Here is a 16,240-nt window from a genome sequence, read left to right on the forward strand (position 1 = left end):
ACTTTCAGGTACTACACCAACTTTTTTCCCAGGATTTGAACAAAATCTCCACCATCATCTCTTTCTCCCACCCCACCCCAGCCGGCCAGCTGGTGGCTATGGAGGTCAAAGAATCACATGCCAAAACGCAACTTGGTTCTTGATTCAGTATTTGGCAAAAGAGGATGGGCTCCCCAGTCCCTGTTGCCTCCTGGAGCCCTGCTCTGAAGGACAGCAGCGTCCACCTTCCCTCGGCAGGTGCAGGCACTAGCTGGCTCCCTCTCCTCTACCAGGGCACCCAGCTCTTTCCAACACACAAAACCACTCTCCACCTGCGGGAAGAGGAGAGGTGGCAGCAGGGGTGGGGTGGGGGCTGAAGGAAGAGAAAGAAAAACTTTCAACTATTAAATCTGTTTAGTAAAGACAATTTCGATCATACAAAACAACAGTTTACAACAATCTGAGTGCTGGACACACCATCAGAGACAAGGGAGTTGCCTCGGGCGCTCGGAGCCCTTCCCCCACGTCCAGAGAAGACCTCGGTGCCCCTCACCACCCTGCCCCTGAAGGAGATGAAAGCTGAAGTACTACTGCCACCCCATCCCCGCAAACGGAAGAGGGGACACGACAGGGACCACGGCACAGAGGGCCTCCCCCCATGTGGCTCCTCATTAACACTGAGGAGGGCCCACCCTCCCCTCACTGGCCTCGACACATGAAGCTGAGCCGTTTTCTTGTGTTTCTTTTGGTGGGGGGTGGGACGTGAAGTGGCTAATGAGAAAGGGGGCAAAGTCAGGACATCTTTGGTGAGAAGACTGCCACCCCAGCTAGGCCACACAATGGAAATCTGAGAGGGGAACCACAAAAGTGGTCCTGCCTTTACCCAACAGGGGTAGCCGGCCAATGCCCTCAGAGCCCAGGGGAGACACAGGAAATGTAAAATCTTTGTGTCCCCATAAATTCCCCAGGCTCACCCAGGTGAGCTGAGAGGCAGCTCACTGAGAAATGGCTAAAATTTTAAGAGAAATAAACAGTGGGTTAATCATGGCAGAAAGTAGAGAGGTTACCTGGTAGATCAGCGCCTCAGGAGACGGAGGACCAACACTAAATGGGGAGAAGGGGGTCCAGTCTTCCTGATTGCTGTGCCAGTGCCTCAGTCACTCCTCCGTACCTCCTGGCATTTAGGCAGCAGAGACAGGCTACAGAGGGCCTGGTTCAAAATCTGGATAGGCTTCCCAGGCACTTTTGCGGGCCCAACATGGGCAGGGCAGGCCCAAGGAAGGAAAAGGTTCTTGAGCCACAGCAGGGCCCCTTCTGCAGCCCTGCCTGCCCTGGCTCTGCCTACACGGCTCCAGACACACACACACACACTCACTCACTCACTCACTCCTATCTGCTCAGCACACTGGTGATGTCTGAGGGCTCCAGGTGGAGAAGGTGGGCAGCATCCAGGCCCCAGCCCTCCGTAGCCTTGAGCTTCCAGAACACCTCAGCCAGTGGGACCTCAGGCTGTAGTGGGGAAACGGAAGGCAGATGCGACAACACAGGGACGCTCCCTATAATGGTTTCCACAAATACCCTTCAACAAACCCCAAACCCTTGCAGTATCCTGGAAGGAAGGGGTTTGGGGAAAAAGGAGGAGGAGTAGGAGAAAGGACAATAAAAGGTTTCATAAAAATTCAAAGTCAAATTACTGATAAAACTGCAAGATGAGCACAGGTTCAAGAGCATCTTGCTCCCTTCTCTCCTCACCCTCCCAACCTCCCAGCCTCTCCAGGGTTGGCCAGAACCAAGGCAGGTGATGCCAAAGGGTCAGAATTTTGCTGCTGGCAAGATATTAGGCTCCATGCAGCAAAGGAGGAAGGGAGGCATAAGTGGACATGTCTGTGTCTCTTCTTTTAAAAATTATATTCATGTAGAGAGTTATTGCTTTTCCTCCAGTGGGGCAGGAGGGTGCTCAGAGGCTCAGTGAGCAAGGGCTGCAGCCTCCAGGGCCCGAGCTTTCTTCCGCCTCTTCAGAAGCAGAGGGTTGGATGCATCTTCAATCTTTTTTATCTTGATTTGCTCGTAGTCAACACGCATTGTGGCCAAGGCACTGGTCATCTCCTCCTGGGTGGGGGAAGGTGCACCAGAAAGGGAACCAAAAGAAAGCCAAAGGACAAAGAGGAGAGAAACCGGAAGAGACAGACATGAGAGACAAGGGACACAAGTAAGGACAGGAAGAGGGTGACAGGGAGTAGGAACAGAGAGAGAAGAAAACAGACCAGTTAGTGGGTCCACATGGCTGACAGCAGCCTCACCCCAGAGCCAGGTCAACAGAGAGCCTGGCCACCACGTTGCCACAGATCTCCTCAGAGTCTGTTCACAGACTCCACAGGAGATGGCCATGAAGGAAGTCAGAAAGAGCACTGGACTAACTAGAAGTCAGACCTGGGTTCTGGTCTGTCTCAACCAGACACTAGCTGTGTGACCTTGAACAAGTCATTCTTCCTCTCTGGGCCTGTTTTATCATCTGCAAAATGGGGAGATGGTTGTGCCAGGTGACCTTTAAGGTCCCTTCTAGAGACCCAGGTAGTAAAGGGCTTGTAGCAACCAGCAACAGCAGAGTTTAGACCAGAACCCAGAACTCTTTGGCCACAATGTCCTCAGGGCAGTGGCTCAGAGTCACTACTCTTGTAACAAAGACATCCATGGTATGAGAGAATACAGAACCAAACTCCCCCACCAGTACCACCACTCAGCGTTTGGGCACACCTGGGTGAGTGACCTTCCCAAGACCCTCTCAGCCAGTGTTTCCCCTCACCTTGACATCCTCCCACCGCTCCTTGTCCTCCTTCAGGACCCGGCTGGTGTGCAGTGGGGTTTGAGGGACATTCGTTGATTGCTGAGAGGAGAGAAAAGGGGTCCAAGTAAAAGCCTGGAGCAGGGAAGAGCTCCTGGCTGAGCCCCGCTCCCGAGGGGCAGCCCCCTTGGACTCAGTCTCCTCGGCCCACCACACTTACCATGATCCAGGGGTGGTTCATAAACTCTGTGATGGTCATTCTCTGAGTGGGCTCTGTTTTCAGCAGGTTCCGAATGAGCATCTTCACTGTGGGGGCAATGCAGGGGACAGGGACAGAAAGCTCAGAGGCTGCTCTCCTTGTCCTGCTCCTTCTTACAGTTTTCAGGGCAGGGCAGGTTCAAAGTGTGTGTGTGGGGGGGGGGTCATCGACAGCCCAAGGAACCAGCCCCAAGTCCCCTTACGGTTATGCTACTTGATAGGCCCTACAGAGCCAAACGACCTGGCCCTGCCCCAGGACCTTCACGTAGGGAGGATGTACCCAGCAGGTACGGGCCCAGGTGCAGACCCACAACTACAGCATGTCTGGGAGAAGGCCCACAAGTACACGTGCACCCACACATGCAAGTATGAGCTCCTCCCCTTTCCTGAAATGCTGGGTTCCTACCTTCCTCTGATACTTCTGACCATTCCGGGTTGGGGAATTCATACTGGCCCATTCGGATGCGACTCTTCATGCCCGGAGAGATGGCAAGGCCGTGGTTGGAGTAGAAGGGGGGATACCCACATAGCCTTAGCCACAAGAGGAGAAAGCGAGAGAGGAAGAAGATGGAGTTGGTGTTATTTAGGGGACCTGCACCAGGAACAGGGTGAGAAACAGGCTCTTCTCCTTATAAAGGTCACACAGAAATAGGAACTCAATGATTTAGTCACAATATACAAAGCAAAGGACAGGACCCAGAATCTAACACACTAATTACTTAAACCGCACACTCCGGCCAATTAGCTAGCTTATACCCCCACCCCCCCAACCCCCGACCATTTAGCTACTGAAATCTGCCAAGCATTGAGAAAGGCGGCATGCAGGGGATTCTCAGGGGCTCCCCCATCTAAAAAGGGAATGCTAATGTTTGCCTCTTCCTCTCCTCCTGGAGAGGTACAGCCCTCCACCCACCCCAGTCCTCCCTGGCCCAGCACACTCACAAGATGTACATGATGACACCCAGAGACCACATGTCACAGGACTTGTCATACTTCTCTGGGCCCAGCACTTCCGGAGCTGCAAACCAAAGATCAACATGGGTGGGCCTGACCCTCGGAGCACTGTGCTCTGCCCCAGTGTCTCTGTGGATAATGTTCCCACCCAACTCCCTAGCCCACCATGGTGGGACAGCAACTGGGGATGGGAAGAGGAACAGCCATAACCCAACCTAGTTTGGAAGGAGCAGAGCAGAAGCCCCTCCTCCAAAAAGGAACCAACCCTAGGGCTAGAACCTTAAGACTAAAACATTCCCAAGCTGCAAGAGACTCTCAGACACATGCTGTCCATTTAATTTGACAAACATGTTTGGAGAGCTTATCCTGAGCAAGGCAGCTCATCCCAGACTCCATTTGATGGAAATGATGGCTCTTCTCATGGAAAAGTACACATGTGTAGTAAATTCTGCTTACAATCTCAGGCTGATAATTTCCTATGATTTCCTCAATCTCAAGTTAACTCTGATGAGCCGAAAGGGGCCATAAGGACATGACTCCCCCAGGATCTGTGGCTCCCTGAGTCCTCTGAGAGGTGAGGAGGAAAGCGCTGGGAAGAGAAGTGGTCTCTGAGTCTCCTCTGGACTTACCCACATAGTACGGCGTATAACAAGGAGTGGTCAAAGAGTTGTGGCTGGTGGTTTCCTTGGCAAAGCCAAAATCAGTGAGTTTCAGAATGGCGTTGGGCCTTTTAGAAGTATATAAAAGATTCTCAGGCTACAGAGAGGAAGAGGAGCAGATAAATAACAACCCTGAATCAACCGTTCATTCATTCATTCAACAATCATGTGTCTAGTCCCTATGATCTGTACACTATGAGGAATACTGGCTACGTATGACCAGGTTCCTGCCTTCAGAGAATTTACAGTGTGCCTGGAGATAAGAGACGAACACACAGAACCAGCAATGAACTCTACAGGGACATAAAAACCAAGACTGTGGCTGTGAGGTCTGAGGAGAACCACAGGGCTGAATGCAGCCAGAGGAGGCTTCACTACTGGGTTGTGGGTTTGCCCGTGGGCAGAGGGCAGGGCCCTGCAGGGCTGAGAATGGCACCCCACCCCATTCTGGCCTCAGGAACCAAGCACAATGTGCAACACAACTCTGGCACTCCGGTGGCCCTACCCCTGGCCCTCTGCAATAACCAAGCAGGGGATAAGCAACTGGTACCTTGACATCCCGATGAGCAATGTTGATTGAGTGCAAATACTGGATGGCCTCACCAATGCTCTTCATGATTTCTGATGCTTCTGTAGAGGGAAGGTGGGAGCAGGAAAGAAGTCATAAAGGAGTGTCTTTAGGTTTGAAAACTCAATGCTCCAGTCCTCCCATGCAGCCTGAGGCTCCCCACACCCACCATGCACCCCTAAACCAAAGAAACGAAAAGCCACCCTGGCCTCAGCTGAGGATGATACTCCTGGCAGTGAGCAGGAGGAAGCAGCAGGCCTCAATACCTTTCACTAAGAGCAAGCACTTTAAAGGGCACTCAAAACCCTCCAGACACACAGCTGCCCTGCCTGCCCAAAGTCTGACCCCACAACAGACCCTTTCTACCTCTTTCTGTGAATGCTTGATCTCCTCGGTCTTGAATTCGGCTGAAGAGTTCTCCACCATCCAAACTGAAACAAAGCCACCGTTAGGTCCACGAACAGAGCATCCCCTCACAACTCACCACCATTCTCCGGTTCCCTACCCCCAAAAGGAATCAAGCATTTCCATCTAAAGCTTTAGGATCCAGAAGGTGAAGGGCCTGAGTAGGGAGTGGAGACAGGCTGGGCCAGGAACAGGCTGCGCAGAGCTGCTTACCACTCCATGACAATCAGCAGGCACTTCCTCCCCGCATACAGATTCTCATAGACATCCACGATGCGGACAATGTGTGGGCACTGGGAGGCCCGCCAGTGCAGCTCCACCTCCCTGCGGGCCTTGGGGCAGTCCTGAAGCATCTGCAAGACAAACGACCTCCTGAATAACTGCACTGTCTCTGCAGGGGGATGGCTGGCTGCCGCCCTACATGGACCTGTTCCAAGCCCTGGGCCCACGTGCCCTTTTCACATCCCCACTGATACACCGTACAGTCCCTGCCACCACTGGCCTGCTATCAGGCCCCTTGACACTTCCCCTGACCTCTCTTTCTCCTGGGTCCTGAAGCTCTTCTCACAGAAAAGTATATATGTGCACAAAATTCTGCCTATAATCTTTGGCCCATGCAGGTAAGGCCTGCGCAGCTGCTTTAGCTGCTCTGAACAAAACCTCAATTTGAACTCTCTGGTTGTCAGCTACAAGGAGATCAGAACTCAGGCCATTTTGTCCAGATGGGCCTTTCTCCAGCTAAGGCATGAAGTCCATTCTAGAAGACAGGCAGCAGCTAGTTACTAGAAGATGGGGGTGGGGGTGGGGTGGGGGGTGGTTTATAGGGAGAAAGACAGACTGAGAAAAAACAATACAATAATGGAAAGAGGGCTAGAGAGAAGAAAGATTCCAGAATCAATAGGAATAAGTACTTCGAAGATCACTCAAACTCAGAACACCAAATCCAGAGCAGTTTACTTCAGTCAACCAACAGACGGTCCCTGGAGTCAGGTACACATTGATGTGAATCCCATTTCTCACTAGAGGTTTGCAACCTTGAATAAGTTCTTAACTCAACTGAGCCTTGTTCCTGTCCCCAATTCTTCCCTGGACCAGGTGTCCAGGGGCACAAAAGGAGGCTGCATCACATCCCAGTCTCAGGGGCCAAATCTTGACTAGCCCAAGCCAGTTCCTTTGCTAGTAACTGGCTTGGGAATGAGCCTAAGACTCAATGCTGGCCAAGAAGACCCTTGTAGGAAATCTGCCAAGGGGCCTCTTAAAGGGAACACAAGGAACCTACAGCATCATCTCTCTTGCATGTGGTCCTACCTGAGACCACAGCAGTCTTCTTGGTACAATAAGGGGGGGCAGCTTAAGAGGATGAACCAACACACTGAGGAAGGCAACCAGGAGAGATGACAACTAGCTGGGTCCTCGCTGGCATCACTGAGTGTCCCTCAGGACTTCTTTGGTAAGTTAATAAACTTTCCTTACTGTTCAAACTGGTTTTAGTGATTTTTTTTAATTGATAGAAGACAAAAGCATCCTGATACATCCCCAGGGTGGATAACAATTTCCATTTCACTGTCTTGTGAAGATTAAATGAAATTCATACTTTCGCAAAGCACCTAGCAAAGCCTGGCATGTGCTCAATAATAATAGCTATTGTTCCTATTACAGAGTGCCTGCTAAGTACACAGCACAGAGGCCAAGATAATTATGACATGACTCCTCACAGAGCTCATCATTTCCATGGGAAGTCCAGAGTAGCCCTGTAGTACACATCCCAACTGCTATGGACATTTAAAGGACTGGGGCGGTTAAGTCAGGCTGGGAAGGAAAGGACAGGCAGAAGGGAAGGCATTCAGACAGGGAAAACTGTAGGAATCAAGCCACAGACTGAGTCAGAGGGAGTGGAGTTGGGGACGGGTGGACAATGCAGTAGGAAAAGCTAAAAGACCTGCTGGAAAGAGGATAAAACCTGATTATTAAGAACAAATGGCCAGGATGGAGCCTGGTTGCAGAGGCCCGTGAAAGGAAAATACAGGCATTTCCAACAATAAAACAATAAAATATTCATTTAGCCCCTATGACATGCTGGGCCTTTTCTGATTCTACAATTGCCATTTTATAGAATGAGGAAACTGGGGTTCAGAGACGTGATGTGTCCAAGGCTGCTTTCCCGGGAAAAGGCCAAGTCAAGGTTGGAATCCAGGCTTGGTGGACCCCAAAGCCCAAGCCTTTTCCATTATACCACCCAGCTTTCAGAGGAGGCATGGAGGCTGCGACTTGCCAGCCTCAGAATGCCAGGGACAGACTGACTTTGCAGAGGTGATTCCTCAAACAGGTGTCCAGAAGCAAACACCGACCAGAAAAGTCAGAGCCTCCACGGGAGCAGGCAGGAGGCAGGGTCCCCCATGGGGCCACACTGCCCCCTAGTGGCTATCCGAGGACATGACACAGGTCCTCAGTTCTGCCACCTTCATCTTCCTTCACTTGGACGAACTAGGAAAAAGTTTACTTTCCTTTCCCATGTTCTATGAGAAGTAGGAGGAGGCACTGGGCTGACTTCATCTGCAGGCAATTTAATTCAACAAGCATTTAATGAACTCTTACTTTGGGCCACACATTGTGCTGAATGCCAAGACCAAAGAGAGTCATGATCTGAGAGAGCGAGCATGGGGGAATGGTGGGGAGGGGAGGGAGGTGGCGGGAGGGGGTACCTAGGGTGGCAGACACATAGGAAATTCTCAGAATTCAGGAAGAGAAAGTGCTGGAAGAGTGAGAAATTCAAAGGATCCAGGAGCAAAGTTTCCAGAATAGTTAAGCAGGAAAGACCTCTATCGCCCTCTACAGGCACACAGGGGCCGAAGCCCAGAGAATGTCCCCAAGTTGTCAGATTTACTCAGAGGTGATATGAGACCATGGATTTACATCAGGAGAGATTAGGGCCCCAGCTTGGAATTTGCCATTTCTGGCTGTATAGCCTTGGGGAAGGCATTATCTTTCTGAGCCTATTGTATAGGGGTGATGCTACCTGCCAGGCTCCCTCCTTCATTGAGTCAGTGTGAGCATCTAATGAAAAAATACTTCTCAAAGCGTTCTCTTATTAGAAACGTACTCTTCACTGGAAGCCAGTAGCCTTTCTGGCAATAGTGCAGGCTGGGTTTCTGTCTGCAGCCCATTCACTGATTGGGGGTCAACTCCAAGCTCTCATCAAACAGAGCTGTGCTAAGTGAGGCTCCCCTGCGGCCTGCTCCTGAACTCACAGCACTGGCTGCAAGTTCTGCTCATTCTGCCTTATGACACATTACAGCGTGCGGCATTAGGCTGAAGAGAAGTTGAAGTCAGAAAGCCCGGGTTCACATTCTACTTCCAGACTTATTCAAATTCTTCACTGTTAGAGGAGATCACTGATGCCCAGCGATGAATTTTTATAAACTTTTTCCTACATTAGAGAAAAGGAACTTCTGGGTCAACACACATTGTCCTGTTGCTTCTTTTCTCTAAGTATCCAAAGACTCTGTGCCTCACATGGCTCCTCTCAGAAAAGTGATGGTGGATGAGGGGTGAGCCACAAACTGGAACCCACTGTACTTAGGCTACCTGGAAAGGGTTGTATTTTTAAATTCTTAGAGAAACATAGCAAGAATTTCCCACAAACACTGGTAACTGCCATCAGAGGCAAAAGTTTACCAGAAATCCCCGAATGGACATAAAAACCAATCCTAGCAATGAAGGCAAGACCTTCCAATTTGCTGGGCAGGCTAGCTGCCATCACAGGGGCAGCAACACGAAAAGGAAAAGCCGGAGGCTTCTTAGTAACTGGGGAGCACAGGAAGCCTGGAGAGTGGAAATCAAGAATGTGTTAATCTGGAGTACATGGCTAAGTAAAGAACAGCAGGGGATGAGGCCTGAGTGCCAAACCAGAGAAGAGACAAAGAGAGAAAAGAGGATCTCTAGGGCACTGCCAGGGGCCACCAGCAGAGTGAGGTACAGCAACAGGTTCAACCAGAAGCCAAGAGAGTCAATTAGGAAAGGTTCTTAATCCTTTGGGGGTGGACAAGAAGGACAGTAGAGGCCAAAGGGCCCAGGAACACAGTCCTGAGGGCCAGAGGCTGAAGGAAGGAAAGGTCTTCTGGCTAAAAAGCCACAGGCCTCAAGAAATGCCTGGAAGGGAATGTGAGATATCTTAAACCCATGCTAAGCCTGGAACAGATACTGTTGCAGGCTTCAGCTCCATGTAGCATGTGTCTGAAATCCTCTTGCACTTACAAAAGGTCAATCATTGCGTGTGCTAGACTGAAACAGGCGAGGCACACTGCCAAATGTGGCAGGGGCAGGGGACTGGGCCACAGAGCCGCTGTCTGGGGAGGAACCTCTAGGGCAGTGGTAGCAGTGAGGGAGAAATGGGAGCGCTTCCCAAATACTGCTCGATGGCTCTTTTTGCCAGAGCCTGAAGGGAAGAGGAATGGGATCCCCAATTCTGGGTGTTCATGCTCTTCCTCAGATACCCCCACAAGATCTTCCAGTATGGAAGAAAAGAGCACAGGCAGCATCAGAAGCTTAACCAAGCCAGAGAAAAGCAAAAGGAAGAGGAGGGTCCTGGTTGGAGGTACTGCTCACCAGGCAGATATGAGAATAAGAGTGAGAAGGAACAAGCCTCAGGCCCCAGGGAATCACCCCCTTCACAAGCCCCACCACATAATACCTGCATGCACTTGAAGTTTGTGCCTCAGTTTCCCCTTCTGTTAAATAGGATAATAACAATACCTACCTCATGGGGTTACTGCATTAAATAAGGTAATACACATAGATGATGTCAGTTACTAAGAATGGTGCGTGGCACCTAGTAAGTACTGCATTACAGTCTGCTACTATTATTATCCCTCTCTCCACCACCAAAGTGTTAGAATCCCATTGGGGTGAGCAGCTGGGATCCCAATCAGGCCCATTTTCTTTGAGGGTGTTATTAATAGCTCTAAGCACTTGCTAGAGGGGGAACCTAGGATACCGGGAGGGAAGCAGACTTTGGCATCTCAGCCCTGGGCAACCCTCCCTATACCACTTAACCAGACAGCTGGGATGGGGTGGGGGGTGAGGGGTGCACATGTAATGAGAAAAGGAAGCAATCCCTTCCCCAAACAGATTCGGTGCCAAGAGTGATGCAAAAGTCTGATTCAGGCACTAGTGTGTTGTCCCTGCGTGGTGCTTGTTGTTAAATAAGACCTCCTCTGCTTTCCCAGGAGCAGCCAGGGCCACTTGCTCCTCTCCCTGAGCTGCAGAAGCCCTTCTGCACCAAGTGGCCCAGGTGCTCTGGGGGTAAAAAGAGAGGAGGACTTGGGAAGGAGCATAGCTGCTGTGGGAGTCCCAGCAGCCTCTTTGGCACAGTGCTCCCATAGAGCAGGCAGAAGCAGCCGCATCTAGAGGAGCAGGAAAAAGGGAACTCCTCCTTCCAGGAGCACTGTGTTAACTGGGTGCTAAAAACTTCACCTGGGTCACACCACTTAACCCTCACACTCACCAGGCAGGAAGCATCCTATCTGATAAATGAGAAAACCCAGGCTCACAGAAGATGGGTGATTCCATTCGTTCAAGGTCTTTCACCAGTTGTCCAGACAGGGCTGGAATTTGAATGCCAAACTTACTGCCTGCCTTCCCAAAGCCCCTTTTCCACCTCACAGTAAGGCAAAGAATGGAAGAGCTGCCTGAGACTGTCCATGACATCACCAGCCAGAAAGTAGGGGCAAAAATGTATAAAATACCTTAAGGTACAAACCCTTTGATCTTGAAATTCCATTCTTAGAATTTTACCCTAGGGAACTAACTCATAGATCTAGTTTAAGGATATATATATATGTTCCAATAGTATTTTTACTTTAATAAGAAATGACAAAAACTTACTGCCCAGCAACAAGAGACTTAAAAAAAAAAAAAAAAAAAAATGAGTGCATATATACAATCTGTAATCATTGAAATGATGTTTCAGAAAAAATGGGGAAAGGGATTCATAAACGTCCTTTAGATTCTCATCACTGTCCATGTCTGTGGTAGCATTCTATTTATTCCCTTTGCAGGACAAATCCCAATCTGTAATTTCTTTAAATCTACTTACTAGCAAGTATCTGACAGTAAGAGAAAGAGCAATTTAGAAAAGCTATTTTACAGTATGAACTCAGTTCTATATAAATATTTACACATATATATATATACAAATATATATATATATAAGCATTCATATTTAGTAAAATGTTAATAGTAATTGTCTCTGAAAGGAGAAGCACATGTGACTTAATATTCTTTATTTTCCCTCTACTTCTAGGTGGAGGACAGCCATCCACGCCCCCATGGCCTGGGAGCAGCCTCTTCAGCAGCTTCAGGTGCAGCAATGCCAGGCAGCTCAGCCACCCTAAGTCCAAGAACCAGGAGATGCTCACTAGAGTCTGGAGACGTAAGCAAGAAAGCAGCGCATGCCTAGTGAGCATAATGGGGGCAAGGGTGGGGGTAGGGTCTACCCACTGCCCTCTCAAGAAGAGGCAAAAGATCTAGAAAATGGTAGTAGAGACTCACCCAGTCATTCTCTGTCCTACTCTAGCTCTGCCCAGCCCTGACCTAGGTTCCAGAAACAGAGCTCCCCATCTTAAGGAGTATCTGGCTCAGATATTTTTTGACCTCTCCTTTTAACCTGAAACCTGGGGATCTGGACCCCCACAGTCCCATACTAGACAGGAAGGGAGAAGCAAGGAGGTCACAAGGCTGCAGGATGCATTGTCCTTACCTTATCTCTGCGGTCCCTCCAGAGCCCCCTTCCCTGGATCTGGAGCCAGAGAGAGAAACAGGGAGGAGACACCCACTGACTGCAACACTTGCTCTCACACTCACAGAATACCATCACTCAGCAAAAACTTGGAGTGCCAAGTACATGCCACACACTGGTTTGGAGGGTGCTTGACAAATAAGGGCCGTGCCCCCAAAGGACTTATATTCTAGTGTGGAAGGTACATAATAAACAACTTAAAATTTTTAAATTACACATTGTGTTTTATGCTGCAAAGGATAAATAGGGTGCTGCCACAAAAACAGCAATGATGGTGAGGATTGAGAATCTCTCTCATCTCCCCAAATTACAGAGAGCTGCTTAAAGGCTGAAGAGACATGTCACACTTCTTTCTTCATCACCTTCAGGGTCTAGCCCAGCTCGGGAACATACGAAATGCCAAATGGATAAGTCTTAGTCGAAATATTGATTTTCCTCTATGGGGGAGAGGGGGTCATCCCCATCCTAGAGCCCCTGCAAAATTCAATAAAGAGTGACTGATGGCTCGCCCCTAGAAACCTAATCTAAACATAAATCTAACAACAAATTGCAAAAACCTTAGAAGATGGTTGAAATGAAAGACACAGAAATACCACAGCTGTGCCCTTCATTCTGCTACGTTGAAAGGTAAAGCAGTCCTATTTGTTACTAACTTTCATTGACCTGACTTCTGAACCCTAGCCTCAGAGGAAAAAAATCTCCAACCAAAACAAAGCTAAAACTTATAGTATGAATCCCAGCACCAAAGCCTTCAAACAACAAAGCCACACAGCCTAAAGAAGCCCTTTCCGCCCAGGGTGGCCCTAACTGCAGGTCCTGCCCTCATTCTCCACAACCTTCCCAGGGCAGCCACAAAGAACACTGTGTCCAAAAAGCTAAAAGATAAAAATAAATGATTGTTTAAAAAATATATATGCGGCCTCTTGCCTCCAGCCTTTCTTTTCTTTGTGAGAGTGCCCACATGTTCCTCTCACATGTGTTCTCAGTAAATTTTCTACCTGCTTATTCTACGCTGTGCTGTGCCCTTGAATTCTTTCTTGCAGCATGGCCAAGAACCTGGAAGCCCAAATCCAGCAACATATTCTGGCGAGCCAGCAAGAAGTCCCTTCTCCTCTACAACTGTCTGGTCAGACTAGAAGCCTTTCACACTAAACCAGTGCTGATGTGAGGATTTTCAGCCATTCTAACCACCCCTCTGGACTCCTCCCCTCTCAACTCAAATGAGATAGCCAGAAAGTTCTATGCCTCTGTAGGCAGGGCCTACACCCCCTCAGAAGCAGCTACAGAAGACAGACCCACGTCCCTCAGCAACACTTAAGATTAAGGGGCGACACGCCCAGAGAACCTCTTTTATGGCTCAAATGTGGCCTCTCTCAGCCAACCTGCAGATAAACTCACTACCATCCCCCTTTCGTGGGTCATGACTCCCAGGGATGAGCCTGGCCCTGGCATTGTGGGATTAAGAATGCCGTCCTGACCAAAAGCGGGAAAAGAAATGAAGCAAAGTTTCTGTGGCTAAGAGACTTCAAATAGAGTTGAGAAGTCATTCTGGAGTTTAGTCTTATGCACTAGATAGATATTCCTTTTTAGTTTCTAGTGTGTTAGAATAGCTAGAAGGAAATAACTGAAACTGTTGAGCTGTAATCCAGTAGACTTGATTCTTGATTGTATAACTATACAGCTTTTATCATGTGACTGTGTGATTGTGAAAACCTTGTGGCTGACATTCCCTTTATCCAGTGTACGGGCAGATGAGTAATAAAAAAAGGACAAAATACATGTAAATAATGGGGGGTCGGGGTAAGGGGTATGGGATGTTTTGGGTATTCTTTTTTATTTTTATTTTTTCTTTATTTCAGAGTAATGAAAATGTTCTAAAATTGATTGTAGTGATGCATATGATGATACCGTGAGCCACTGATTATAAACTTTGGATGGATTATATGGTATGTTACTATATCTCAATAAAATTGCATTAAAAATATATACCACACAAATACTAGAGACAATAATTAAGGGCTGAAAAGAGCTACAAGGTGTTTGGGGCCATGAGAATTGTTTAAAATGGAGAATGATGAGGATTTTACAACTAAGTGATGATAATGTGACATATGGATGGATTATCATGGACATAACATATGCTATGTGAACTTAGGAACCCCCGACTTTACAAGTCAAGCCTTCGATCTTGAGGCTTGCTCTGCTGAAACTTATGGTTGTAAAGGAGAGGCTAAGCCCACCTATAATTATGCCTAGGAGTCATCTGCAGAGAACCTCTTAAAATATATATATATATATATATATATGTGTGTGTGTGTGTGTGTGTGTGTGTGTGTAACATGATGATTAAAAAGCTAACTTTCTTAACACATTAAGAACTTTGGCAAATCAACCATAAAATATGAAAATCTAATAAAAAAACAGCCAAAGGATAGAAAAAGCAGTTCAAAGAAAAAGAAATACAAACGGCCAAAGAAAAGATGCTCAACATAACTCATTAGAAGAGAAATGTTTATAAAAATAATTCCACCATATTGGCAAAAAAAAAATTTTTTAATCCTGGATTTATGCAAAGATTTGGGAGGAAAGGCATGCTCTCATATACTTGGTAAGGACATAAACTTGTATATATTGGGAAGAATTTGGCCATATCTATCAAAATTGTAAGCATTCGAACAATGGATCCAGTAATTATCCAGCTAAGACAGCCTACCTATACTTACAAAAAGCATTTTAATGGCAAAAAAACTAATAACCTAAATGTCAACCAACAAGGGGCTGGTCAGACAAACAATGGCAAAGCCATACAACCAAATCCTGTGCAGCTTTATGAAAAAATGAAGCAGGTCCTTATCCACCACTAGGAAGAGAACAGGGTGCCGGTAAATGGCAAAACAGACAATAAACAAGTGATATTCTGGCTTTCTCTTTAATGCTCAAATTTCTTAATCAAAATGCAGTCATGTTATTTAAGTAACTTTTAAAGAATATTCAAAAAGACAAGAAGCAAATACACCAAAACATCAATTACTGCTTAATTACAAATGGTGATAGTATGGGGACATTGTCTTCTTTTCTGTTTAAATTCTTCTTAAATTTCCAAAAATATAAGACGAAGTACTGAAAAGAATGGACAGTACAATCCCACTTGTGGTTTTTATTTGTATGTTTTTTTAAGGCAGTCAGAGAGGATATAAAGACTTGTGGATGCTTAAAAATTTTCTGGATGAATTTATGTATTTTTTAAAAGTTAACACTGTTGACCAAGAGGGAGTAGGTACTTGAGGGAAACTTGTATTTTTCTTTTCTTTACTTTGTACTCTTCAATTTATACCTTTCTGTATTGCCTGAATTTTTAACATCTGCATATATTTCTTTTTAAAAATTAAGTCAGATTCTGAGGCGCAGTATGCCTCACGTCTCATATTTGACTCCTGGCCTGAGACAGAAATCAATTATGTGTATATGCCCCAAATGCAAGCTGGACTTCTGCAGAAAGGGAGGGAGAAAGGGCTGGTGCGACTCCCTCTAAGGATGAGGGTAACACAGTTGATGTAAAGGTTTGGTAGCTTTCTGCAGGATGAAACCAAAACAGAATAAAGAGTGGGATGAGGCCCCAAACCACTGCTGCTAACCACTTCTAACTTATATGGAAATGAACACTGCACCAGAGCAGGGACAACCACTCTGAAGTCTTGGGTAGGAAACGGAAAGACTGTGCGACACAGATACTTCTGTTTCTCCCAGAAGACAACTATAACTTGAAAGAGAACGGGGAATTTTCATTTATATAGCACCAATCATGTGCCAAGTGAATTTTCTATATATCAAATGTCGCT

The 16,240-nt window shown here is 47.4% G+C and overlaps 1 protein-coding gene across 1 annotated transcript in view; it reads right to left on the reverse strand.

Moving 5' to 3' along the window:
* Positions 1 to 374: 374 nt before the first annotated feature.
* The window catches only part of MAPKAPK2 (MAPK activated protein kinase 2), a 46,974-nt gene continuing 31,108 nt past the window's right edge, over positions 375 to 16,240 (reverse strand). Inside the window, exons 2-10 of the mRNA XM_037824863.1 lie at positions 5,819 to 5,958; positions 5,567 to 5,631; positions 5,183 to 5,262; positions 4,603 to 4,729; positions 3,962 to 4,037; positions 3,426 to 3,550; positions 2,982 to 3,067; positions 2,783 to 2,863; positions 375 to 2,088 (exon numbers count right to left, since the gene is read on the reverse strand). Coding sequence (XP_037680791.1) covers positions 1,945 to 2,088; positions 2,783 to 2,863; positions 2,982 to 3,067; positions 3,426 to 3,550; positions 3,962 to 4,037; positions 4,603 to 4,729; positions 5,183 to 5,262; positions 5,567 to 5,631; positions 5,819 to 5,958 — 924 coding nt within the window. The 3' untranslated portion in view covers positions 375 to 1,944. The remainder of the gene's footprint in view (positions 2,089 to 2,782; positions 2,864 to 2,981; positions 3,068 to 3,425; positions 3,551 to 3,961; positions 4,038 to 4,602; positions 4,730 to 5,182; positions 5,263 to 5,566; positions 5,632 to 5,818; positions 5,959 to 16,240) is intronic.

The sequence above is a fragment of the Choloepus didactylus genome, chromosome 2, assembly GCF_015220235.1.
Source record: "Choloepus didactylus isolate mChoDid1 chromosome 2, mChoDid1.pri, whole genome shotgun sequence".
Taxonomy (NCBI): Eukaryota; Metazoa; Chordata; class Mammalia; order Pilosa; family Megalonychidae; genus Choloepus; species Choloepus didactylus.